Source organism: Cucurbita maxima, unplaced genomic scaffold, assembly GCF_002738345.1.
Source record: "Cucurbita maxima cultivar Rimu unplaced genomic scaffold, Cmax_1.0 Cma_Scf00002, whole genome shotgun sequence".
Taxonomy (NCBI): Eukaryota; Viridiplantae; Streptophyta; class Magnoliopsida; order Cucurbitales; family Cucurbitaceae; genus Cucurbita; species Cucurbita maxima.
Window position 1 is genome coordinate 6,944,873 of NW_019272018.1, and position 23,565 is coordinate 6,968,437.

At 39.7% G+C, this 23,565-nt stretch overlaps 6 protein-coding genes and 1 long non-coding RNA gene across 9 annotated transcripts; 5 read left to right on the forward strand and 2 right to left on the reverse strand.

The window, feature by feature from the left end:
- Window positions 1–51: 51 nt before the first annotated feature.
- On the reverse strand, window positions 52–3,226 carry LOC111496101 (protein-L-isoaspartate O-methyltransferase 1). Its single transcript, XM_023146391.1, has 4 exons — window positions 2,961–3,226; window positions 1,990–2,260; window positions 1,088–1,252; window positions 52–539 (listed from the first exon to the last, which is right to left on the reverse strand). The coding sequence occupies exons 1-4, from the start codon at window positions 2,964–2,966 to the stop codon at window positions 289–291; spliced, it is 693 nt and encodes a 230-aa protein (XP_023002159.1). The 5' UTR covers window positions 2,967–3,226; the 3' UTR covers window positions 52–288.
- A 1,010-nt stretch (window positions 3,227–4,236) lies between these two features.
- Window positions 4,237–7,280, forward strand: LOC111496075 (protein SIEVE ELEMENT OCCLUSION B-like). The gene is made up of 7 exons (XM_023146352.1): window positions 4,237–4,537; window positions 4,626–4,730; window positions 4,866–5,311; window positions 5,411–5,520; window positions 5,598–5,740; window positions 5,833–6,315; window positions 6,424–7,280. The coding sequence occupies exons 1-7, from the start codon at window positions 4,328–4,330 to the stop codon at window positions 7,039–7,041; spliced, it is 2,115 nt and encodes a 704-aa protein (XP_023002120.1). The 5' UTR covers window positions 4,237–4,327; the 3' UTR covers window positions 7,042–7,280.
- An 824-nt stretch (window positions 7,281–8,104) lies between these two features.
- Window positions 8,105–10,406, forward strand: LOC111496084 (leucine-rich repeat receptor-like serine/threonine/tyrosine-protein kinase SOBIR1). The gene has a single exon (XM_023146366.1). It carries the CDS (start codon window positions 8,356–8,358, stop codon window positions 10,264–10,266), a length of 1,911 nt encoding a protein of 636 aa, XP_023002134.1. The 5' UTR covers window positions 8,105–8,355; the 3' UTR covers window positions 10,267–10,406.
- A 346-nt stretch (window positions 10,407–10,752) lies between these two features.
- Window positions 10,753–11,941, reverse strand: LOC111496107. 2 transcript variants are annotated; one of them, XR_002720422.1, is made up of 4 exons: window positions 11,861–11,941; window positions 11,690–11,738; window positions 11,526–11,566; window positions 10,753–10,974 (listed from the first exon to the last, which is right to left on the reverse strand). It is a non-coding gene; the product is annotated as an uncharacterized LOC111496107 (long non-coding RNA). The 2 variants fall into 2 exon arrangements; XR_002720423.1 differs by lacking the exon at window positions 10,753–10,974 and adding an exon at window positions 10,987–11,426.
- Window positions 11,942–14,034: 2,093 nt separating this feature from the next.
- On the forward strand, window positions 14,035–16,847 carry LOC111498117 (protein ABHD17B-like). The gene is made up of 5 exons (XM_023149225.1): window positions 14,035–14,629; window positions 15,478–15,514; window positions 15,589–15,825; window positions 15,917–15,964; window positions 16,061–16,847. The coding sequence occupies exons 1-5, from the start codon at window positions 14,328–14,330 to the stop codon at window positions 16,550–16,552; spliced, it is 1,116 nt and encodes a 371-aa protein (XP_023004993.1). The 5' UTR covers window positions 14,035–14,327; the 3' UTR covers window positions 16,553–16,847.
- Window positions 16,848–16,988: 141 nt separating this feature from the next.
- Window positions 16,989–20,145, forward strand: LOC111498110 (autophagy-related protein 16). Of its 2 annotated transcripts, none has more exons than XM_023149202.1 (5): window positions 16,989–17,164; window positions 17,257–17,414; window positions 17,616–17,797; window positions 17,906–18,101; window positions 18,942–20,145. In XM_023149202.1, the coding sequence occupies exons 2-5, from the start codon at window positions 17,280–17,282 to the stop codon at window positions 19,962–19,964; spliced, it is 1,536 nt and encodes a 511-aa protein (XP_023004970.1). In that variant the 5' UTR covers window positions 16,989–17,164; window positions 17,257–17,279; the 3' UTR covers window positions 19,965–20,145. The 2 variants fall into 2 exon arrangements, with proteins under 2 accessions (XP_023004970.1, XP_023004981.1); XM_023149213.1 differs by having other exon boundaries at window positions 17,267–17,414.
- A 1,566-nt stretch (window positions 20,146–21,711) lies between these two features.
- Window positions 21,712–23,545, forward strand: LOC111499459 (DELLA protein GAI-like). The gene has a single exon (XM_023151030.1). The coding sequence runs from the start codon at window positions 21,948–21,950 to the stop codon at window positions 23,505–23,507; it is 1,560 nt and encodes a 519-aa protein (XP_023006798.1). The 5' UTR covers window positions 21,712–21,947; the 3' UTR covers window positions 23,508–23,545.
- Window positions 23,546–23,565: the final 20 nt, after the last annotated feature.

The following is a 23,565-nucleotide window of genomic DNA, read 5'->3' on the forward strand; positions in this document are numbered from 1 at the left end:
CTAGAGAGAGGAGGGGTTACGAGAGGGTCTTTCGTGACCAAAAACAAATGATACAAAAAAAGAATCCAATCAAATTATCAACCCTGTCAATGAAATTTTGCAAGTTCTAACGAGTCATCTTCTGTTTATCGTCTGTGATTGTCGAAAACAAAGGATATAACATCTTTATTTGGACTAAGTACACACATCTAGGATGATATGATTCAATTAGATGCGCAAACGATCTCTTAAAGTTTCTATACAACGTTCTTGATAAAAGCAGCATCTGAATAGGATGAGTAAACTCGATCAGCTGTCACGTAGCTGAGCTTCTCGGCTGGTAAGAGGCACATAACGAACAGAAGTCTCGTTGTGGATGTTAACAGAGCCATCGACATCTTTATCCACAACCATCAAATCCTGGAATATGTTCCCAACTGGAATCACCATTCTCCCACCTGGCTTTAACTGGTCAATGAGAGCCGGCGGAATTTCAGCAGCTGCTGCCCCAACATGAATAGCATCATAAGGTGCACACTCTGGCCAGCCCTGCCTGCCATCTACAACCATCCAATAACAAAGTAACCACAAGCTTTCATTAACAACACACATCATCGAGTAGGACAAACACGCCCTCGAATTAATACCCACATTCTACTTCTGCCATGTTAGAGCTTCTCACCCTCATTAGCCACACAGTTCACCGAAGAACATTGTTAAGATTAAAGTGTGAGCGCTGGGGAGGGAGGTGACACTAATGGATTTCTAAAGGAGAATTGAGCTCCTCAAATTTTCTCATCATCTAGTGTCAGAAGGGGAGAAATCTCGTTTTAGACGGGTTTAGCATGACTTAAGTAGTAGTAAGAAGTTCTTACCTTGGTGTTTCGCTCAAAGGGTAAAGCACTACTTTTAAAAAATATCTCGAACTTAACTTTTACTTTCAAGAATATACCATTCCAGTGCTTAGCGGGTGCAAGATAATTGCTTTACTGTCACTTAACTACATCCTTCACCTTTTTACGGCCAATTAAACTAAGGAACAGAGTTCTTTATTCTAAATCAAAAGAAAAATCTATGGCTCTAGAAAAGGGAAAGAAGACAAACATACCAGCAACGTGTAGAGAGAGGGAACCTTCTTTCAGTAAAGGAGCAGCAGCACTTTTATTAATATTCTCGATTGATGAAGCAACCAGCTCAGGAATATGTTCCACACCAACTGCACGACCTTCAGGTCCAACCATTAACGCAAAGCATGCAGTCAAATATCCCGTTCCTGCCAAGGAGAAATCAAACATGAGAATTCAACTTAAATATATAGGAAGACCGAGGAAGGTCGAGGAAATGGCATTTGAAGTTGAAAATGCAAATTTCAAATGTGAAAAGGTAATAAAGTTGTATCTTTTTAGAGTAACCAACTTGCACTTCCACTTGGGCAGGGCATGTTTAGAGCACACTGAACCCTTGCTGGAAAGACCAGAATCATTCTTCTGCATTTCAATTTCCATCTATTATACCAATTTCTTTTCTTTTCTTTTCTTTTTATTTTCACCCTCACAAGAAATGCTTCATTCTCTTCTTCAACCGATGCGGGATCTCACAATCCACCCCCTTGGGGGCCAATGCCCTCGCTGGCACATCACCCGGTGTCTGGCTTTGATACCATTTATAACAGTCCAAGCCCACCGCTATTAGATATTGTCCGCTTTGGCCGGTTAGGTATCGCCGTCAACCTCACGGTTTTTAAAACGCATCTACTAGGAAGAGGTTTCCACACCCTTATGAGGAATGCTTCGTTCTCCTCTTCAACCGATATAGGGGATAATGTTAACCTTCAACGAAATGTCCAAAGTGATTCTTTTTTTTTACAGATCAAAGAAAACTGCTGATTAGAAATCAAGATTCAGAATGTCTCAAGTCAAACATAATTTAACATTCTTAGGAATTCAACAGTAATGAAAAAATCACCAATTCAATTTTCAGAGCATAGAAGTTTTTAGCTAGATGCACAACCTGAGCCAACGTCCAAAGCGCGCATTCCAGGTTGCAAGTGTTTCTCCAACAATTGAAGGCAGGTTGCATGCATGTGAGGTGCAGATATAGTGGCATTGTAACCTATTGGCAGGGGAGTATCAACATAAGGTGGAGCATCATCCGGCACAAAAAATGCCCTATCTATACTCTCCATTACTTCAGACACCTTCTTCGACCCAACCACTCCATAGTTCTGGAGATTCTTCACCATTTCCTTGTTTGTAGCTATGCCACTTCCACTCCAGAACCTCTGCAATGTGATTTAAAATGACATGGAACGATCAAACTTTCAACCAAAACCAAAAACATAAAACAAAAATTGAAAATGACTTCCTCAGTAGAATCATGCCGACACACACCAATAGAGCACAATTCACAAGGAGTTCCTAAAGCTATCTCCCCATCTCTAAACATTAATTTATAAATCCATCCATCTTCCAACTGATCCTTAGTTCATTCTCATCAACTCAAGTACCTTATCAAGCTCCACAGCCTCAGAAGCAGGGCGGGTTAGGGACGAAAACATATCAGCATAAGATATACTACCAAAACCACTCGAAATAAAACCACATGTATTGGAAAAAAATACCTTGAATGATTAAAACTAACATCGATGAATTTATCAAGCAGTTTCAAAGGGAAAATTTAGTTCTCTACAGACGAAATTCGTATCATAAGAGAGGACTAAACGACAATTTTCAAGCAAAAGATCATATACATGAGATTGAAACAACAATTAAAAATCCAGAGCACAGAGAAAGATGAATTACGAATTCCAATTAAGGCGATATATTACCAGCTAATAATAATCAAAGCCTTCTCCTAGGTGAAAATCCTATACAAAAAGAAAAAGATTTGGGTCGTCCGTGCACATACAAACACAGAATACATTGAATCTCCAATTTCAGAAAACGAAATTTTGTAAAGAAGAAGAGAGAAGGAGAGAGTACCTTCATCCTGGAAAGAAGACAATTACTCGCAGACCGAAGTCGAGGTAAGACGGAGACGATACTGGTGGCGGTGGTTTTAGGGGCAGAAGAACTGATCGGAGGTAGGGCGGTAGGAAATCGGCGGTGGAGAGAAGGGGAGTGATGTAGTAGCGGCAACCATAAGCAAATGGGAGGAAAGATGATTGAGTAACACTCATTTCTCTCTCCGCCCTTCTCGTGTTTTCCAGTTAGCCTCCCCTCTCTCTCTACAAAATCATTATTATTCTATAAATTAATTAAATACATTTGACAGCTGTCAAGTATATATGCATTCAGATCACTGGATGGAACGATCAGAGCCGTTGATGTTCTCACATTAAGGATTTAAGTTCAAATTTTATACAATTATTCTTTTAATAATTGATTAGACATTTTATAAACTCCAGTAGTATGGAATCCTTCATTATTAAAACGTGTGTGTGTGTGTGTGTATATATATATATTAGCCTGTTCTTTTATGTGATCCAATATATTTTTTTAATCCAACCTAGCACTAGTGCGGGTCCCATTAATTTCTTTAAATTTCCTTCTTGCAAATCTACAGATCCTAATAATAATAAAAACATAGGCATAGGTAAAAATATGAGAAACAATGATCGAACTATTCGGCATTCGAGATGGCAATTGGGGTCTGTAATCCCCCATCATTAAGCGATAAAAAACATGAACGAAAACACGTAGCATACTAACATATTAAAGAAGAAGAAGAAGAAGAAGAAGAAGAAGAAGTAGGGCCATACATTGCTTGATGACATTGTCTTGAGAGAATTTAGGCTAGCAGCAACCAAGTAGAATACATTATTAATATCACCTAAAGAACACTACCGATAGCATGAATCTCACCTATCTTCCCTTTGTTCTATATAGCTTTCTCTTTTCTAACGCACACACCTTCCTTTCTTCTAATCACCACATTTATCCATAACCTTATTTCATTTTAGGATAATCATTACCTAGAAGCGATAAAGTTCCACCCTGCTCGCCTGGATGAACATAATAATTCCAAAGCTTCTTTTGCCCCAAACAACACCAAAGACTTCCTAAACTTTGCTCTAAGTTCCCTCCCAGACCAAACAACAACAACAGCAGGCTTCAATGGTATGAAACAGACAATCCTAGTCCCTTTATGAATATATATAATCCATGGAGAAACCAGCTTTCGCTTTTGTTTCAACTCCCCTTGCAAGCAAGGAACTACTTCACGCTGCTTTATTCCATCTCATTATCTTATATAAACCTCTATCAACCAAATCCCAAATCACCAAACACAAAATTCTTCACTGTTTTCAACCCTTTTCTGGTCAGCTAACTCTTGTGTTTAGTTTGCTATGGCATCCCACACTCGCCCAGCTCCCAACATGCATAAACTCATCAAAAATGACAGGAGAATGTTATCCGCCTCTGATGATAATGCTATGACAAAGCAAATTCTTGCAACACATGCTCCCGATGGGCGCATGGTCGATTTCAAGCCGATTCTGTTCACCATTGAGGATGTTATCCGACGTGCCACTCCCGCTATCGGAAACGTTCTAGATGTGAAACCTCTCTCATCTAATCCATTTGGCTTCCTTTCATGCATACTTAACAGTTGAGACTGATGTGTGGTGTGGTGAAATGATGCAGGGCAATGGCCAGCATGAGGATATGTTGGAGGACCACATCAGCTCGGCCGAGATGGATGGCGTGCTTGAATCACTGACTTACGTCATACAAAAAGTCGGAGCCGAGGTCGAAAATATATACATTTGCTCTTTCTAACCGCCATTTCTGCCATGCTTAGGATGTAAAAGCTATTTTTTTAACTTCCTTTTGAGCTTTTTGACACTGAGACCTTTTGAACTTTTGATGTTTCTGTTGTTGCAGCTAGCATGTAAGTGTTCAGGTGGAGATGCACATGCCTCAACTATGGCTATACTGAACTTACTGTCAAATTACTCATGGGATGCAAAAGTGGTGATCACAATGGCTGCCTTTGCTGTGAACTATGGACAGTATTGGCTTTTGGCTCAACTTTACACAACCAATATGCTAGCCAAGGCTCTGGCTCTGCTCAAGCAATTGCCTGATGTAATGGAGAATTCCAGTTCACTGAAACCTCAATTTGAGGCGCTTAACAAACTCGTCAAGGCTATGTTGGACGTAACGAAATGCATCGTTGAGTTCACCGAGTTGCCATCTCAATACATTTCGCAGGACACGCCTGCAATGTCAGTTGCCATAGCTCATTTTCCTACAGCTACATATTGGACCATCAAAAGTGCGGTGGCGTGCACGTCGCTGATTGAAAGCCTCGTCAGCTTGACTCATGAGTGAGTGATGCACTGCAATATACTCAGAAACATCAATCTAAAGCTTGAGCCTAATTTATACTGAAGGAATTAAAACTCTTCTTCACTGATATGTTTCAGGCGGATTATGTCAACCACCGAAGTATGGGAACTTTCGAGCTTGGCTCACAAGGAAACGAATATATACGAGCATCTCCGGACTCAGCTGGATCTTTGCTTACAACACATAGGTGAGCAATATAAAATTTGATAGCAATTTGCAGACCTTTAAGACTGCAAGCTGAAATGAAAAACACTATATGAACAGATGGTAAGAAACATTTGGAGGCCTATCAGAATCTTGTGAGGATTTCAGAAACTCATCATCTAGACAACATGAAGTTCATCAGGGCCTTGATTTCTGCAAGAGATGACATACAGCCTCTCTATGATGGGACCTCGAAAACCACGGTTTGTTCACAAATCCAATATTCTTCAACTACCTATTCTGTTGAATCTAACTTCATTCTAAAGAGGGGGCTTTTTTGTTTTGGCACAAACAGGTTCACCTTGAAATATTGAAAAGGAAACATGTGTTGCTGTTGATCTCGGATCTTGATATCTCCCATGAAGAGGTTATGGTTCTAGACAACTTATTCAAAGAGTCACAACAACGACAGGAAATTCGATATGAGATAGTGTGGATTCCGATCATCGATCAATCGATCGAACAGCAAGGCAAGAATAAACACACGTTTAAGGAGGTGCAAATGATGATGCCATGGTTCAGTGTGCATGAGCCTTCAATAATTGAGCGCTCAGTCATAAGGTTCATCAAAGAAAAATGGAACTTCACAAAGAAGACAATCTTAGTAGCCTTAGATCCACAAGGAAAGGTGTCTTCCACCAATGCCCTTCACATGCTTTGGATATGGGGAAATCAAGCCTTCCCTTTCACATCAGAGAGGGAAGAAGCGCTCTGGAAAACAGAGAGCTGGAGACTCGAACTTCTCATAGATGGCATAGATTTATCTATTCTCGACTGGGTATCTCCATTAACCGAAATCTTTCACCATTTTTTTAAACTTACGCAAATATTTTTGAAGAACGACTGACGAAAGGGGTTTGTTTCTTTTTGTTTCTACTTTCATCAGGCGGCAGAAGGAAGATACATTTGTCTATTTGGAGGGGAAGACATGGAATGGATCAAGGAGTTCACAATGAAAACAAAACAAGTAGCAGAAGAAGCAAAAGTAGACTTACAAATGGCGTATGTGGGGAAGAACAATGCGAAAGAACGCGTCAGGAAAATCACCATCATGATTGGAGAAAACAAGCTCAGCCATTACTGGCCAGATTCCACATTGATCTGGTTCTTCTGGGCAAGATTAGAGAGCATGATGTACTCAAAATTAAACCATGGAAGAACAGTTGAGAATGACCAAATAATGCAAGAGATTATGACCCTTTTGAGCTTCGATGGAAGTGACAAAGGGTGGGCCATTTTCTTCGGAAGAGGAGGGGAAATGACAAGAGCCAAAGGAGAAACTGCTCTTGGTTGCATATTGGCATACGAGGAGTGGAAAACAGAGGTGGAAGAGAAGGGATTTCTGACGGCGTTGGCTGAGTATCTGCAGCAACTTCGAACCCCACATCACTGCAACCGCCTGATTCTGCCGGGACTGGCCGGAAACATACCGGAAAACGTGGTGTGTGCAGAGTGTGGAAGGGCCATGGAAAAGTACCTGATGTACCGATGCTGCGTGGAATGATTAAACCGAAATGGAAGAAGGGATATGGGAAGTTTGTTTGTTTGTTTGTTTTCCAGAAATCTTTTCAGGCAGTTTATTTTGGAAAAGTTGTCTACTTTGATTGAGTTTTGTTGTTTCTTCATGTTGGGTATGCGTTTAAAGAGATCTCTCCATGTACTGTGTATGGTGGAAGATCAAACCATAAATAAAGCTTTATCATTTCTTTCTCTCTGTGTTCATGTTCAGACCTGCAAAAAAAAAAAAAAACAGAACAGTCTGCAGATTCTGTGCCTTTCTCTTACGAAGACACTGTTTTAATCCCTCGTTGGGATTGCCTTTTATCTACTTTTGAAAGAGAGAGAGAGATTAGAACCAAGATTTCCACTTGCCTTCTTTCGAAATATTTGAAGTAAAGTTATAAGTACACGTAATCTCTTTAATTATTTGCTCTCTTACCTTAAAATTCATTAGCTACAAATTAAAATATTGTAGCTACGAGGCACAATCTTCCCTTTCTTTCTGTAAATTTCCAATCACTATCACAATGCTCACATTTAATTTACTTCTCCCATGTGGGATGTGCATGGATTTTTTGAAAAAGCAACAATAATAAAGAGTGGAATGTGCAGGTGTGGGGCCCGTAGACAATGTCCATTCCGAAGCATTTAAGACAGTCAAGTAGATCCAACGGGTGATAATAGGTAGAAGACCAGAGCAGTTAGGCCCCTCAAATCTCAATCCGTTGACTTGTGCATCCCAAAACGTGTAGTTTGCTCGTACACTTGGACAAGGTTTCCAAGTTTTGTGAATTATATAAATCGTGATTTTGAAGGCCGGGTCATTTTACATCTGTCGTTTCAGACGGGCAGAAGAACAAAAATCTTACCTTTTGATAACCTTTTGATCTGGTTCCCAGTAGCATCCAAAACTTCTACCGAATTGGGAACATGTCGATGTCATTTTCAAACACAACAGTAAATGTTTTTTTTTTTTTTTTTTTTCAAAGGACTATTTATTTATTTATTTATTTTTAATAATTAGAGTAGCAATTTGGTTTATAATTTAAAAATATATTCTCTAATCTACCCCTTGTTCCAAAGTTATATAGGGTGGCCTTTGTACTTCCCCCTCTCAAATTTCTAACCGCCTGAAAATGGAAATCACACCAATCACCCTCGGGGATTCTGTCGTGTTTGTGGAAAGGGTGAACAATTTAACTGGGCTCCACTGTTCCTAGTGCGATCCTGGATTCCATTTAATACACCCGCCTGTAGAGAAGAAGAACACGTCCATCCTTACTCCCTGCCTGCAACTCTATTCACACGCCGCAGGAGAATGGCATTCCCTGCCTCCAAACTCCTTCCCTTCTTCGCTTTTCTCCCCCTCCTCCAAGTCTATGCCCGACCGAGCCTTGATCTTTCAGATCTTAGAGCCTTTAATGTCATCAAGAATGACTTGGGCATTGACGCTCAACTCTCCTCCTCCCCATGCGACCTCGCCGGTGTCTTCTGCCAGCGCCGGCTCTCCGACAATGAAACTTATGTTTTGAGGATCACCAGGCTCATTTTCAAGTCCGAAGGTCTTACCGGTTCTCTTTCTCCGGCTATTGGGCGACTGACGGAGTTGAAACAGCTTACGGTTTCTGACAACCACCTCGTTGGCCACGTACCTGCACAGATTGTTGACTGCCGGAAACTGGAAATTCTCCATCTCCAAAGCAACCAGTTTTCTAGCAAAGTTCCATCTGGGTTGTCCTCGTTGATTCGCCTTCGAGACATGGATCTTTCGTCCAATAAATTCTCGGGGAGTTTGGATTTCTTGAAGCATTTCCGCAACATGGAAAGTCTTTCTATTGCCAATAATTACTTCACGGGGAAGATCCCAGCTTCAATTCGGTCTTTTCGCAATCTTCGAGTCTTCAACTTCTCTGGAAATCGCCTTCTCGAAAGCTCAGCCCCTGTCGTGAAAGGCGTCGAGCTCTACTCGGCAACCAGTGTCCTCAAGCGTTATAAGTTAGCTGAGAATTCCACTACGAAAGGTAAGCCCAGTGCCGTGGCCACAGCGCCAACTTCGAGTGCTCAATCTCCATCTCCCGCAGCATCCCCTCATAAGCATCGGAAATATAAAGCAGGAAAGGTATTAGGTTGGCTACTTGGATTGCTCGCAGGAGCAATTGCTGGAACTTTGTCAGGGTTTACCTTTTCTCTACTGTTTAAAATCATCATAGCAGTTATAAAAGGTGGAACCAAGAATTCGGGCCACTCAATCTATGCTCCTAAGCTAATAAAACGAGAGGATTTGGCTTTTCTAGAGAAAGACGATGTGCTTGCATCACTCGAGATGATTGGTAAAGGTGGATGTGGAGAAGTTTACAAGGCCGAATTACCAGAAAAAAGCGGGAGAATGTTTGCGATAAAGAAGATAGCTCAACCCCCAAAGGATGCGGCCGAGTTAGCTAACGAGGAAAGCAAGTTTATGAACAAGAAAATGCATCAGATCAAGTCAGAGATTAGAACTGTGGGTGAAATCCGGCATCGGAATCTTCTTCCTCTTGTAGCCCATGTACTCCGTCCCGACTGCCACTACCTTGTGTATGAATTGATGAAGAATGGCAGCTTGCAAGACATGTTGAATCAGGTTTCGGCAGGAGCGAAAGAACTAGATTGGCTTACTCGCCATAAGATTGCTCTCGGAGTGGCATCTGGGCTGGAGTATCTTCACATGAACCATACCCCACGTATTATTCACAGGGATCTGAAGCCTGCAAATACTTTGCTCGACGACAACATGGAAGCTCGAATTGCTGATTTTGGGCTAGCAAAAGTAATGCCAGATGCTCAAACTCACATGACGGCTTCCAATGTTGCAGGTACCGTAGGATACATCGCACCAGAGTATCATCAGACCTTAAAGTTCACTGATAAGTGCGATACGTACGCCTTTGGGGTTCTGCTAGGGGTCTTGGTAATTGGGAAACTTCCATCTGATGAGTTTTTCCAGGACACGGATGAGATGAGTTTGATCAAGTGGATGAGGAATGTTATGACTTCGGATAATCCTAGGAGAGCCATTGATCCGAAGCTCCTGGGAAATGGCTGGGAGGAGCAAATGCTCTTGGCCCTCAAAATTGCCTGCTTTTGCACTATGGATAATCCAAAAGAGAGGCCTAACAGTAAGGATGTCAGATGCATGCTATTACAGATCAAGCATGATGTACCTAAAACTCCCTCTTCTCGGAACATCTAAAATAATAATGCATGCAAAAGAATGTTATCTGCATTTAAATTCTACTTCCATATATTAATATATCATCTACTTGTATCTTCCAATGCACAACCAAACAGTCAATTTTGGATATAAAATAACAAAGTTTAAGAAAGTTGAGTATCGTTCACCGGATACAGAGCGACAACTTACAAGAACCAGGAAGAAGAGGTACTACTCCTACAATTCAGATTGCAACTAAGACACTTATCAATCTCAGTAAGCCATTTCATAAAATACCACGCATAAGCTATAGAACAACTTCAATATTATATACAAAACATCATAACGTAGTAGTTTTGATTTAAGGCAGCATGAATCCTCTGGCATCCAGCAATTTGAACCCTGGATAGCATTCTAACGATCTTTTCTACAACCACAGTACCATATCTATCATTGACGTTCTGGTGGCTTTTACTTTTCTGCCCCAAAAAAATCCCTGGACAGGAGCACAGTACTTCAAAATTTTGAACAGAAGTTCATATTTTCCGTCTTTCTATTTTTCTACTTTTCTATTTCTTATTTCTCCTTTACGAAAGAAAGGCTTTGTCTTTCTATCACGTACTAATGGTGATAAATTATTTGATAGCAGAAGAACATGAATCAAACAGACTCATACCATACAACTTCTCTTATTAGCTGCTTGATCCACCAGGAGAAAACATTTTTAAGCCGACCTTGGAGAAATACCTTACAAAAACCATTGCAGCTAAACATTCCAGCGAGAGGAATTTCAAACTTCATTTGTAGAGAAACTTATGCTCACGAAAACAAAGCTGCATCCTGATTTCTACTTCCATAAATTATGGTATTTGTATTGAGATCAGAATAAGACTACAAAGTTGGAAGAAATTTGTCAACTCTCCCCAATGGCAAAGTACTTGAAACATGTGTTGATGAAAATGGAAACGTTCATTTCATCACTCAAGAAAAGGACAAGGTGAAGTATTCTAGAGAATTCCATTTATTTAGAGTTATTCTGTATATTTTATTTTGAAGCCTATTAAGTTGTGTCACGTTTCCATCTGCATATGTACTTCTGCCTATGTGCATATGTTTGCCAGGAGAAATGTGCGTAAAATTGGTGAAATCGTGAGAACTTAAGAACTAACAAAAGCATTCTACGATTTACCTAAGCACCGCTGACATTGAAACGTAAAACTATGACAAGTATGCTCACGAGAGAAAACAGTGACAGTTAAACAGAAATTTATGAGAAAAACTATGGGAAGGGGAATCACCTCGCAATCCATAACATCAGAACTCTCGTTTTTCTCGCACTCTGCAGAAATCCGAGCACCAAAGCAAAAACGAAGAAATGATCAGAAAGGAGAGGAAACAGAGAGAACGAAAATTTGAAAGAAAAAATAAATATAGAAAAACAGAAGGAAAGCGTGATATGAACCAAGTGATCTTCTGCTAAACTCAAGCTTGAAGAAGGCGATAATCAGATCCTGTAAATTATACCAACAGCTAAAAAAAGGAAAACATATACGTAGTAGACATTTAAGAAAACAAAAGAATCATTGAATTGAACTCCAAGTCAAACAATAGATACTGGAGATGAAGGAATTACAGGATCGAATGTGCTCTCCTCCATGGCGAGAGAAATTGGCGACTGCGAGTGGGACTCCGCAAGAAGCAAGTATCAAATTTCTACGTGATTTGTTCTTCGATTGCCGCCAATTTTAGGTTTTATATGCATCTACTTTGGGCTTATGACTTTCAACGCCTTTCATTCGGCCTTAAAATTGGGCCCAAAACACCTCTCTCGTGCATCAGGTCTATATTTAAAATTGGGCCCAAAATTTGAATGCCTTTTTTTACTTTTCAATAATAATATAAGGTATAATTAATGAGAGAAGGTTAAACAAAAAGGGGATTGTGGAGGGTCCGATTCCCGTGGAGGAAGCTGTGTGGGGCACCAAACACTAAGGCGGCCACCACACTTGGCCTTGCGTGGAGCCGCTTCCTCTCTCCCATCCCAATTAATTCTTTTTTAGGCTTAGGGTTCATAGGTTCAATTCACATTTATTCCCATTCTCTCCCCTTTCACACCACATTATAAAAATTAATTCAACTAAATAATTTATTTCGTCTCTCATGTGGGAGCTCTTTCTAAATGATATTTAAATATACAAGGTAATAAATTATTGATCCTCTCTCGTTCCAAAAGTGGGCCTCCTTTTATGCATGGTAAACATTCGTGGGAATTGTGTAACGTTTATGTCCCCTAATTTAATTCTATTAACCCGATTGATAGGGGTGGAAGATGACTTGGCAGATGAAGTTTTTACTTTTTATTGCACGTGGAACACTCATTTCGGTCACGGTAATGAAAGAACTTACCCCTCCCTCGCCCAGTCATTTTCCAGCCCTGTCAATCGATGCCACCTCACACAGTAACTGCCTCTTGCCACGTGGAAATTCTCTTTATTTCTATTCAAATATACACACATATATGGAAAATAAGTAAGCAAATAAATAAATAAATAAATATAGAATGGTCTATTTCCTTGCGCTTTGCGGAAAGGGGTGGGGTTCCAAATCATAGGGACACGAGTAACGAAATGGGACAGCCTGTCAACCCGTTTTCAAAGTTTAAAAAATATATTTATTTATTTATTTATTTTATTAAACCATCTCATTTAATATATCCTTCCCTTCAACATTACTCTATCTACCTATCATCAATACTCATCCTATATTTTCACTATTTTCCTAATTAATTAATTATTCAAATGTCATCTAATTTCATACCATTCCTCAAAGCTAGACCTTTTTTCAAATTAAAAATAAAACAGTTTAGGATGAAATTCAATATTCTTACAATAAATAAATATAAGTATTACTTTTACCTTTTCTTTATTTACCGTTACTTTCTTTTTTTTTTGCTTTTCATCAAAGCATTCTTTTTATCTATTATTCTCGAGATTGCAAATTTTGAAAATTGAACTTGCTGGTACGTTGTGTAAATTTTACATGTATAAAGTAATATTTTTTTCTTTATATATATATATTTTTAACTATGGTATGGAGACATCAATTCAATGAAAACTAGTATGGTAATAAAATAATAAATAAATTTAAAATTATATAATTCTGTATATGTATAATCATTGTTAATATTAATTGCTAATAGTGAAACCAAGTTTGAATTTAAATAAATTGTCTAACAATTAAGAATCATAATATATTCAGATATTATATTTGAAATAATTGTAAAAAGAATTGAAACGTGTTAATTTTATTTTACTGCACAAATTGAAAAGAGATGAGAATGTAAGAAATATTCAAACATTTAAGTCAATTTCAATCAATCATATTCCAAATTCTTTGTCTTAACTATTCAAAAGGGACGTTGAAAATTTGAAACACAAGGAATTTAATTTTTGACAAGAGATAGAAAACGAGACTTCAGTAGTAGTGTGAGATCTCATATGTGTTGGAGAGGAACGAAACATTATTTGTAAAGATATGAAAACCTCCTCCTAGTAAATGTGTTTTAAAATCGGGAGACTAACGATAATATGTAACAAGTCAAATTGGACAATATTTGCTAGGGTAGGCTTGACTATTGTAAATGGTATCAAAGGATTATGTGTAATGGAGAACACTGAGCCCCAAGGAACGAACGAATTTTGAGATTGTGCATCAATAAAAGTGTTAATAGATGTGTTTTAAAGTTTTGTTCTAGGTAGGAAGAATGTGTGGGCAAGAAGAAGGTAAGATGGATGTTTCCATGACACTGCAGATGCCAGAAGCGGTTCCCTTGAAATAAACAAGTGTACAAGAACAATAGACCAAAGTCTTCCCTTCGCTCTGCCTCTGTGCTCTGAAGCTCTCCCCGAGACAGATAATAACACGTACTTTTCGGAGAAGGAAGCTAAGGAAAAGCAAATCAAAGCAAAGCAGAAAAGGAAAAGCTAAAGAAACTGCAACAATTACTACAAGAGTATGTGTAGATTTCCCCTCTCCCTGTTCTAAAATCCTTGCATCGCATCTTCCACTACCTTCCCCGATTCCCAATCTCACACAGCCTCATGGGTGGGGTTACTTCTTCCATGGCTGCCAAATTCGCCTTCTTCCCTCCCAACCCACCCTCTTACAAGCTCCTCAAAGACCAACCCACTGGCCTTCTTCTCTTGGACCCTTTTCCCCACCGCGAAAATGTCGATGTCTGGAAGCTTCCCACTCGCAAAGGCACTGAGATCGTCGCTGTTTACATCCGCTACCCTATGGCTACTTCTACGCTTCTTTATTCCCATGGAAACGCCGCCGATGTTGGCCAGATGTACGAGCTTTTCATCGAGCTTAGCATCCATTTGCGCGTTAATCTTCTCGGGTATGTTCATTTCTGTTTCGTTTCTTCTTCGTTTTGTACATTGTGGTGTTAATTCGAGTGGCCATTTTCCTGATAATCGGATAGGTCAAGGAGTTTCTTGTATTTGTGTGTTTTTGGCAAATTAGAGGCGAATTATCCTTGCCCATTTGTTGAATCTGTGGTTTTATGGCTCTGGTAGTGAGGGATTGGGATTTTTAGGTTCTTGCTGGAAACTAGATGTTCGTTTACTTTATTGTAAGGTTATAATGTTTGGTTCCTTTTGATTGTTAGTGGGTTCGTTGCTTGAGTATTTGAAGTAGAATTAGGTTCGATTGAGCTGTTGAAATGGTGATCTATGGCAGATCTGAATTTTGGAAGATGGTTGTGTTGGTGCTAATTTGAATTCATTCTTCCTTAGTTGCTACCCATAGTACTCTTGTTCTACCACGACAGGTCGAACATGAAACCCCGTCGTACGAAACCAAACTAAATTCAAATGTTTGAATGAACTTGTTCCCAATCTTCCTGACAAAGTGAAATGAGAAATCTAAACCAAATCCTCAGAATTTACAGCACCATTGTGTGCTGAAGACCAGAGACGACGAGTGTGGTAGCTGAGTCGGTTTGAATATAATCAAGCCAGCGCGAACCACTTTTTTCCATACCTGTTTGCTTGATTTGTTTAGGTAGACATAAAAGAAAAGGCAAACGTTGTTTGCTGCATATTGGTTTGTTATATCTTTGTTCATTGGGACAATTTAGATCAATACTGTTTGTGAAAGTCCGATGCGGTTATAGGATGATGAGATGCGCGATTATTCATTGAAACTGCGAAAATTAAGCCGAACTTCGTCTTGAAACTCATGCAGGTACGATTATTCGGGATACGGGCAGTCCACTGGAAAGGTAACTGCAGCAAATCATTTCTGCTTCAAATTTCAGTAGAGGTTAATCTTGTTTCATTCATATGCTTTTTGCAGCCAAGCGAACACAATACTTATGCAGATATTGAAGCTGCATATAAGTGTCTTGAGGAGAAATATGGTGCTAAGCAAGAGGAAATAATCCTTTATGGTCAATCCGTGGGAAGTGGCCCGACTTTAGACCTTGCTGCACATTTGCCCCGACTACGAGCAGTCGTTCTGCATAGTCCTATACTATCGGGATTAAGAGTCATGTATCCAGTGAAGCGCACGTACTGGTTTGACATCTATAAGGTTTGATATTGTTTGTTGATAACACGAGCTACCCGTAATAGTTTTGTCTGATATTAGGGAGTCCTAATGTTTTTCCCTTGATTATCTGCAGAATATTGATAAAATACCATATGTTAAATGCCCTGTGCTGGTAATTCATGTAAGTGTTTAGATCTTAAGATCTCATGTTATCAATCATTTCAGCAACCATTTTTCTTACTCCGACTTTGCAATCCGGTGTTGTTTTTGTTTCTAGGGAACATCCGACGACGTCGTTGATTTCTCTCACGGTAAACATCTCTGGGAGCTATGTCAAGAGAAATATGAACCCTTATGGCTCAAAGGGGGAAACCATTGTGATCTTGAACTCTTCCCTGAATACATCAGGCACCTCAAGAAATTCGTATCCACTGTTGAGAGATCGCTCTCACGAAGGAACGGTTCGAGGAAAAGCACAGACCGAATCGAGCAATCAAGAAGGAGCACGGATTGTTTCGAGGCCCCGAGAAGGAGCTCAGACAGGCGAGAGAAACCAAGGAAAAGCGTCGATAGGCTAGACAAATCAAGACCTCAAGGATACAAGTTTGACAACATTGAGAAGCTAGAGAAGCTAAAGATCTCAATTGACCAAGTAGAGAGATCAAGGAGAAGTGTGGAATACTACGAGAAACCGAGGAGAAGCATCGACCAACAGTTCGAAAGAGGTCGAAAGAGTGTGGATTGGTTGGATAGAATGCGCGCCGGGTAGAGGTTCGGGTTCAGGGTGGTTCCCTGATAGAAGAAAGGGGTGGTGGTATACAGAGAAGATTGGGAGAGAAGTGGTGCTGCTGGGGATTATTCTACCTCTAATTATTGAATTCTAAGAAACAAATGTTTATAGTTTGATTCATGGGAATTCATTAGCTTCCACCTTTGATTGTTAATACAGCCAAATCATTGTTGTTAATCCCCTCATAAGTGAAGCTCTGATATCTCTTATGGACTCCTTCAATTTCTGATGTCTATTAATTCTCATCTTAATTTTAGAACAATACTTCAATTAATCATAAAATTCTTGTTCTTTTGATTAATTATGTATACCATTTTATTTTGCTTTTAAAAAAAGAAACGATCTTCAAATCCGGATTTAATTTGATTAATGAGATTTTATTTATTGATTAACCTAAGTATTCAACTCATTTTCACCATATAATTAGTTATCGCTCGTCTTGAGAAGATTTTTCTGGTCTCTAAAGTCAATTTTTATGTTTTGGTTAATCTGAAAACGTTTTATTGGAAGAGTTTGATTTTGAACGAAAAGGAAAGATCCCTGATTTGTTGATTCTGTAGCGCAAAAAGATGAGGAATTGCAAAAATTAGGGTGAGGATTTTGCTTTATTTGTAATTCAAATGGGGTGAGGGCGAAATGATTCTGTTTCTGATTTGCTTCGATCGATCATAATTCATAAGTAGGTTTTTGCAGAGGGCAATCGACTATGATCATGTCCCCAAACGAGATAGCAAACAATGCGATCAGGCACGCTCTCAGGGCGCTGCGCCAACGCCATCTAGTTGAAGAAGGTGCGCATGCTCCCGCTTTTCTCGCTCTCTCTCGGCCCATCATATCGCAGGTCTCCTGTTCTCTCTGAATTTCATTTGATTTCAATTTCCCTGCACTTTAATTTCGTCATCTTTAATCAAAATTTACCTAATTGCGACCTCTCGTTGTTGCGCACTTTGTAAAACTTCTTCCCCTTGCTCTGATTACTTCCGATCGTTTTATTCTATGAACATCCCCTTGTGTTTGGGTATGGCGTTTATGTTGCTTCCAGAGTTCGGAATGGAAAGAGAAAGCAGAGAAGCTGGAGTTGGAGCTTCAGCAATGTTACAAGGCTCAATCGCGATTGTCTGAGCAACTTGTGGTGGAAGTGGCTGAGGGTCGAGCTTCTAAATCTTCGATTGAGGAGAAAGATGCGACGATTGATAATCTGCAGCAGGAGTTAACTCGAGCCAGGTTTTCCCCTTTTCACTCATAACTCTGGGCAGGTTCTTGGGGATTGATTTGAAGAATTCAGTTCAATATATTTTTGTATGAATGTTTGAAACTTCTTACGTGCTTCAGGGATGAATGCTCCCAGTTAAAGGCAGACTTAGAGATGAAAATTAAAGCCATGGAACTGGCTATATCTGAGAGCCAAGAACTTAAAGCACAGCTTGAAGCAATGACGATTAAAGCTAAGAATACAGAGGCTGAAAATAATATGTTGATTGACCGGTGGATGCTGCAAAAGATGAAGGATGCAGAACGCCTCAATGAGGTTCTTTATGTTTTTGTTTTCTGTTTCCAAGTCCGATGGGTTGAAAATTAGAATTTAGTCATTGTTCAAATGAATGCTAGGAGCTCTAGAAGTGGTAAGAAGTCGTAATTTGATCTTTGAATCATAATCATGCTCCACGAGTATATTTCGTTCACATGCTTCAACATGTAATGATGTTGTCGATTTGTCTTGCTTATCTTTTTTAGTTTGTTTGCCTGGATGTTTATTATAATGTTCACGGTCTGAATTGTTAAGTGTTTCAGATAGAATAATCTAAAGCATTAAATGGAAAAAGTCCATTTGATATGCTTAATGCTAGAATGCCTCAGATCTTTTTGAGCGATTGCCGAATTTGAACATGTTTTTGAGTTTGTCTTCGTTGATATTAACAAAGCACTACTTTCACAATATGTAGATGTTTATACTTCTATTCATTTCTGTCCGCTCCTTGCTTGACTTGAACTAATTAACAATCTCGGATCTTGAACAAAGATGCATATAAATTTATGTGTAGATCTATCCTTTCAGCTGTTAAGTTTAGGCAAGTTAATATGTATGCACAAAGCGGAAAATTGTTATTGTTAGTTCAATTTAGGGACAATGTCTGCCAATGAATTCTTGTTTTCCAAAATGAAATAAATTCTCCCTCCTACTTAGATTTTGAGTATGATTGGGCCCTGTTGTGGTAGAACTTGGTGAACCGGGCATACTACTTCCCAACCTTCTAGGAACCTTGATTATCTTATGATTTAAGCTATTTTCTTTTTCTTATCAAAGTGATTGATATCATTCCATCCAAAAATCCAAACGTGAATGTAAATTTCTTTTGTTCTTTATCAGGCAAATGCACTCTATGAAGATATGATTGACCGACTCAAGGCTAGTGGTTTAGAGAAACTTGCTCAGCAACAGGTCGATGGTGTGGTCCGTCAGAGTGAAGAGGGTGCTGAATACTTCGTAGAATCCACCGTACCCTCTGTATGTAAGCATAGTATCCGTGCGCATGAAGGGGGCTGTGGTACTATTTTGTTTGAAAACAATTCAGGAAAGTTGATCAGTGGGGGGCAGGACCGAACCGTAAAAGTGTGGGATACAAATACTGGATCACTAAGTTCCACTTTACATGGGTGCCTTGGTTCTGTTCTTGATCTTGCAGTTACCCATGATAATAGATCTGTCATTGCAGCAAGCAGTTCAAACAACTTATATGTGTGGGACGTTGGTTCTGGAAGGGTGCGCCATACGCTTACTGGTCACTCCGACAAAGTATGTGCTGTAGATGTAAGCAAAATCTCGAGCCGACATGTTGTGAGTGCTGCATATGATCGCACCATCAAAATCTGGGATTTACAGAAGGGTTACTGCACTAAGACGCTCATTTTCCCCAGCAATTGCAATGCAGTTCGGTTCAGCATGGATGGACAGACCATTTGTTCTGGGCATATGGATGGAAATCTTCGGTTGTGGGATATCCAAACAGGAAAATTGCTCAGCGAAGTTGCTGGACACTCCCTTGCTGTTACATCTCTTTCTTTGTCACGTAATGGCAATACGATATTGACTAGCGGGAGAGATAACTTGCATAATTTATTCGATATTCGGTCTTTGGAAGTCTGCGGGACATTACGGGCATCTGGGAATAGAGTAGCTTCCAATTGGAGCCGTTCTTGCATCAGCCCAGATGACAACCATGTTGCTGCTGGTTCCGCTGATGGATCTGTCCATGTCTGGTCAATATCAAAGCATGATATTGTGAGCACTCTGAAAGAGCACACTGCCTCTGTTCTGTGTTGTTCATGGAGTGGGCTTGGGAAACCCCTTGCGTCTGCGGACAGAAATGGAATTATATTTACATGGAACTGAAATAGCATCCACTTGTTTCCCACTTGATGTACAGAAAATAGAGTTGAGTGCGATAAAAGTTATTTGTTTATCATCTTTTATTATTCATCTCATCCCGATTCTGCTCCAAACATAATGATTTCGATTCATTATTGAAACTGGATGGCTAATTCTATGTTATTCCATTTTGTTGTTCAGTTCATGAGTTTGTTAGTGTTCTTGATATCTGCTGCGTCCTCATTATTAATCAGAGTCTGGTGGCCGGGCAAGACTTGCTATTGATTTGATATGATCATGGCTAACAATGTATTGTTCTGTTGCAGGACAAGTTGATACACTTAAAAAGTTGGGAACAATCAATCTCATTCTTATGGTGCATAAGGTTTGTAATCTTTCCATTATCATATCATCTCATCTCATCTGATCATAGTGTCTTGATAGCTCTACTACTCGATTGATTTTCTTTCAACTCCAGCCATGTTTTTCCTGAAATTGTTTCCAAAATTTAGACTTGCGTGGATTAGGTGAAGATACTTGTACCTTGAATGATTATCAACTAAGATTGAAGAAATCTTTACAATGGGTTCTCGTGGTAGACCTATGCTCGATGTTGGCCTTTGAGTAGACACTTGACTGGTTCCAAACCATCAATAAATACAATTAAATTACAGTTTCAAAGCATTTACGAAGTTAATTGCTTTCATTCTGATTAGGTTTAGTAATAAAATAGGCCTTCTTGTTGGAGCCGGCCCTTGGAATCCTTAATTGCTTCACTTACTCCTACCCTTCCATTTGCCTTTCTCCCATTACTTACTTATCCTCGTTTCATCGAATGGAATCAACCCGAGTCGTTATATGATGTTTTATCTTTTTAAATCATCGTATCCTCAAGTTTACTCTCACTCATATTTGATTTCAATCTGTTCATAGTACTCTTCACGATGATACGAATATTAGTTTCTTGTATTAAACTTTTGGGATATAAAGAAAGAAATTAAGGAATAAATCATCCCAATTTTGTTGATGCTTATTCTGCTGACATGTTGATTAATTACTTTTTTCAAACAAGAATGGGCATCACCATAGTTAATTGTACTTTGACATCTTCTTTACAATAATACAAAAACTGTCTTTTCGAGTATATGTTTTTAATCACGCAATTGCAAATGTCGCAGACGCCTTTAATTGAATGTGACTTTTGGACTGCGACTACCTAAACAATGTTTATTTTTGTAAGCATTACTATTGAATAATACTCCAACAAGTGAGTTGAATTAATTTTTTTTTTTTTAATTATTAACTCAAAAAATTTAGTTGATTATTATTTAAAATTATTTAATTTTTTTTTAATGCCCTTAAAATCACATAAAATTCAAATATTAAATATTTTAAATTTTTGTAACAATCTTAAAAATAAGTGTATATTGATTTGAGTTGGGATGTGAACTTTATTTTTAATACTCAACTAAAAAAAACTTGAGCGAATTTTCAATTTTAAAAAATTTAAATAAAATCAATAAAAAAAATCATATAGATGCTCATGACTATACCAGCTAATAATAGTATTTTATAGGGAAAAAAATGATGTTAAAAAAACTACAAAATTAAATGAAATAACACGAAGAACACTTTTTTCCAGGACTATGGAATGAGATTACATAGGCCTTAGAGAATTAAATAATTACATAAAATAGACTCTCACCAAGCAAGCAGAAAAAGACGTATTCTTGTCGGAGTTACTGTACCAACCAACCAACCGTTATGGTTCCCAAACACTTGGAGCTTCTTAGTTAACCTTGTCTCAAAAAATTCCTCAATGCTCCCAATTTCTTATGTTAATTCTCTCCATCTCTATCACACAATTCGGCCCTCTGGTAGAAACAAAAACAAAAAGAAAGAAAGGGAACCTCGTAAATTCCGCTCAACAATGCTATAACAATCGCCCTCACCCTGTGTTTTACAATTTCCTTTCAGTTCCATCAGGAAACGACACACACACCCTCCATGGCTTCTGACGCTGACGGCGGCAGCTTCCTTTCCACGGACTTCAGAAAGGAAGCGGAGGAAGGGGTGGATCACAGCGGCACCGCCCATGAACTCTGCCTCCCTCACCGCCGCCATTGCCTTTCCTTGATGGATGACACTGCTGCAAGCAGATGGGTCATTTCCTTCTCTGACGAATTCAGGCATCACAAAAAATTCAAACTTGAACCTGACTCGATCGCAATTGATGATGGTGGTGCAAGCAGTACCAACGGTAGCACTAGCCTCAGCCTCAGCCGCAGCAGCAGCTCTGATAGCTTGAGCACTGGCTTCCGTGCCCACATCTGGACTTACAATCAGCGTTATGTGGCGGCGGAGGCCGTGGAGGAAGCCGCCGCCGCCATCATTAATGCAGAGGAGAGCGCGGCCGAGGAGGATGCTAGTGCTGATGGGATGAGGCTTTTACATCTTCTTGTTGCCTGTGCTGAGGCTGTGGCTTGCCGAGATAGGTCTCATGCTTCGATTCTTCTATCAGAGCTTCGAGCCAATGCTTTGGTTCTCGGCTCTTCCTTCCAGCGAGTGGCTTCTTGTTTTGTCCAAGGCCTCGCCGACCGCCTCGCCTTGGTTCAGCCACTTGGGTATGTTGGGTTTGGGCTGCCCATGATGAGCAGAGCGGACCATTCCTCTGAGAGGAAGAAAAAGGACGAGGCCTTAAATCTGATCTATGAGATATACCCACACATCCAGTTTGGGCATTTTGTGGCCAAGTCTTCAATATTGGAAGTCTTTGAGGGAGAGAATTCTGTGCATGTGCTGGATTTGGGGATGGCGTTTGGTTTGCCATATGGGCATCAATGGCGCAGCCTCATCGAGAGCCTCGCCGAGTGTCCGAATCGGCAGCTGCTGCGTGTCACAGGCATTGGCCTCTCTGTAAACAGATACAGATTGATGGGGGAGAAGCTGAAGTCTCACGCAGAAGAGTTTGGAGTTCAAGTGGAGGTCTTAGCAGTAGAGGGAAACTTAGAAAATCTCCGCCCCCAAGACATAAAGCTTCACGATGGTGAAGCTCTGGTAATCACCAGCATTTTTCAGATGCATGGTGTGGTTAAAGAAAGTAGAGGAGCTCTAACCTCAGTTCTTCGCATGATCTATGACCTTTCACCCAAGGCTCTGGTTCTAGTGGAGCAAGATTCAAATCACAACGGACCCTTTTTTCTTGGGAGATTCATGGAAGCTCTGCACTACTATTCTGCTATATTTGATTCATTGGACGCCATGTTGCCCAAATATGACACAAGAAGAGCTAAGATTGAGCAATTCTATTTTGCTGAGGAGATAAAGAACATAGTGAGCTGCGAGGGAATGGCAAGAGTTGAGAGACATGAGAGAGTTGATCAATGGCGGAGGAGGATGAGCAGGGCAGGGTTTCAAGCTGCACCCATTAAAGTAATGGCACAGGCCAAGCAGTGGATCGGGAAGTTTAAGGCTAGCGAAAGCTACACAGTTGTGGAAGAAAAGGGGTGTTTGGTTCTTGGTTGGAAATCTAAGCCCATTGTTGCAGCCTCCTGCTGGAAATGCTAAAATAAACAAAAACTCCGCTGGTTGGTTGGTTGGTTGTCTTGTTCATTGCATTGTTCAG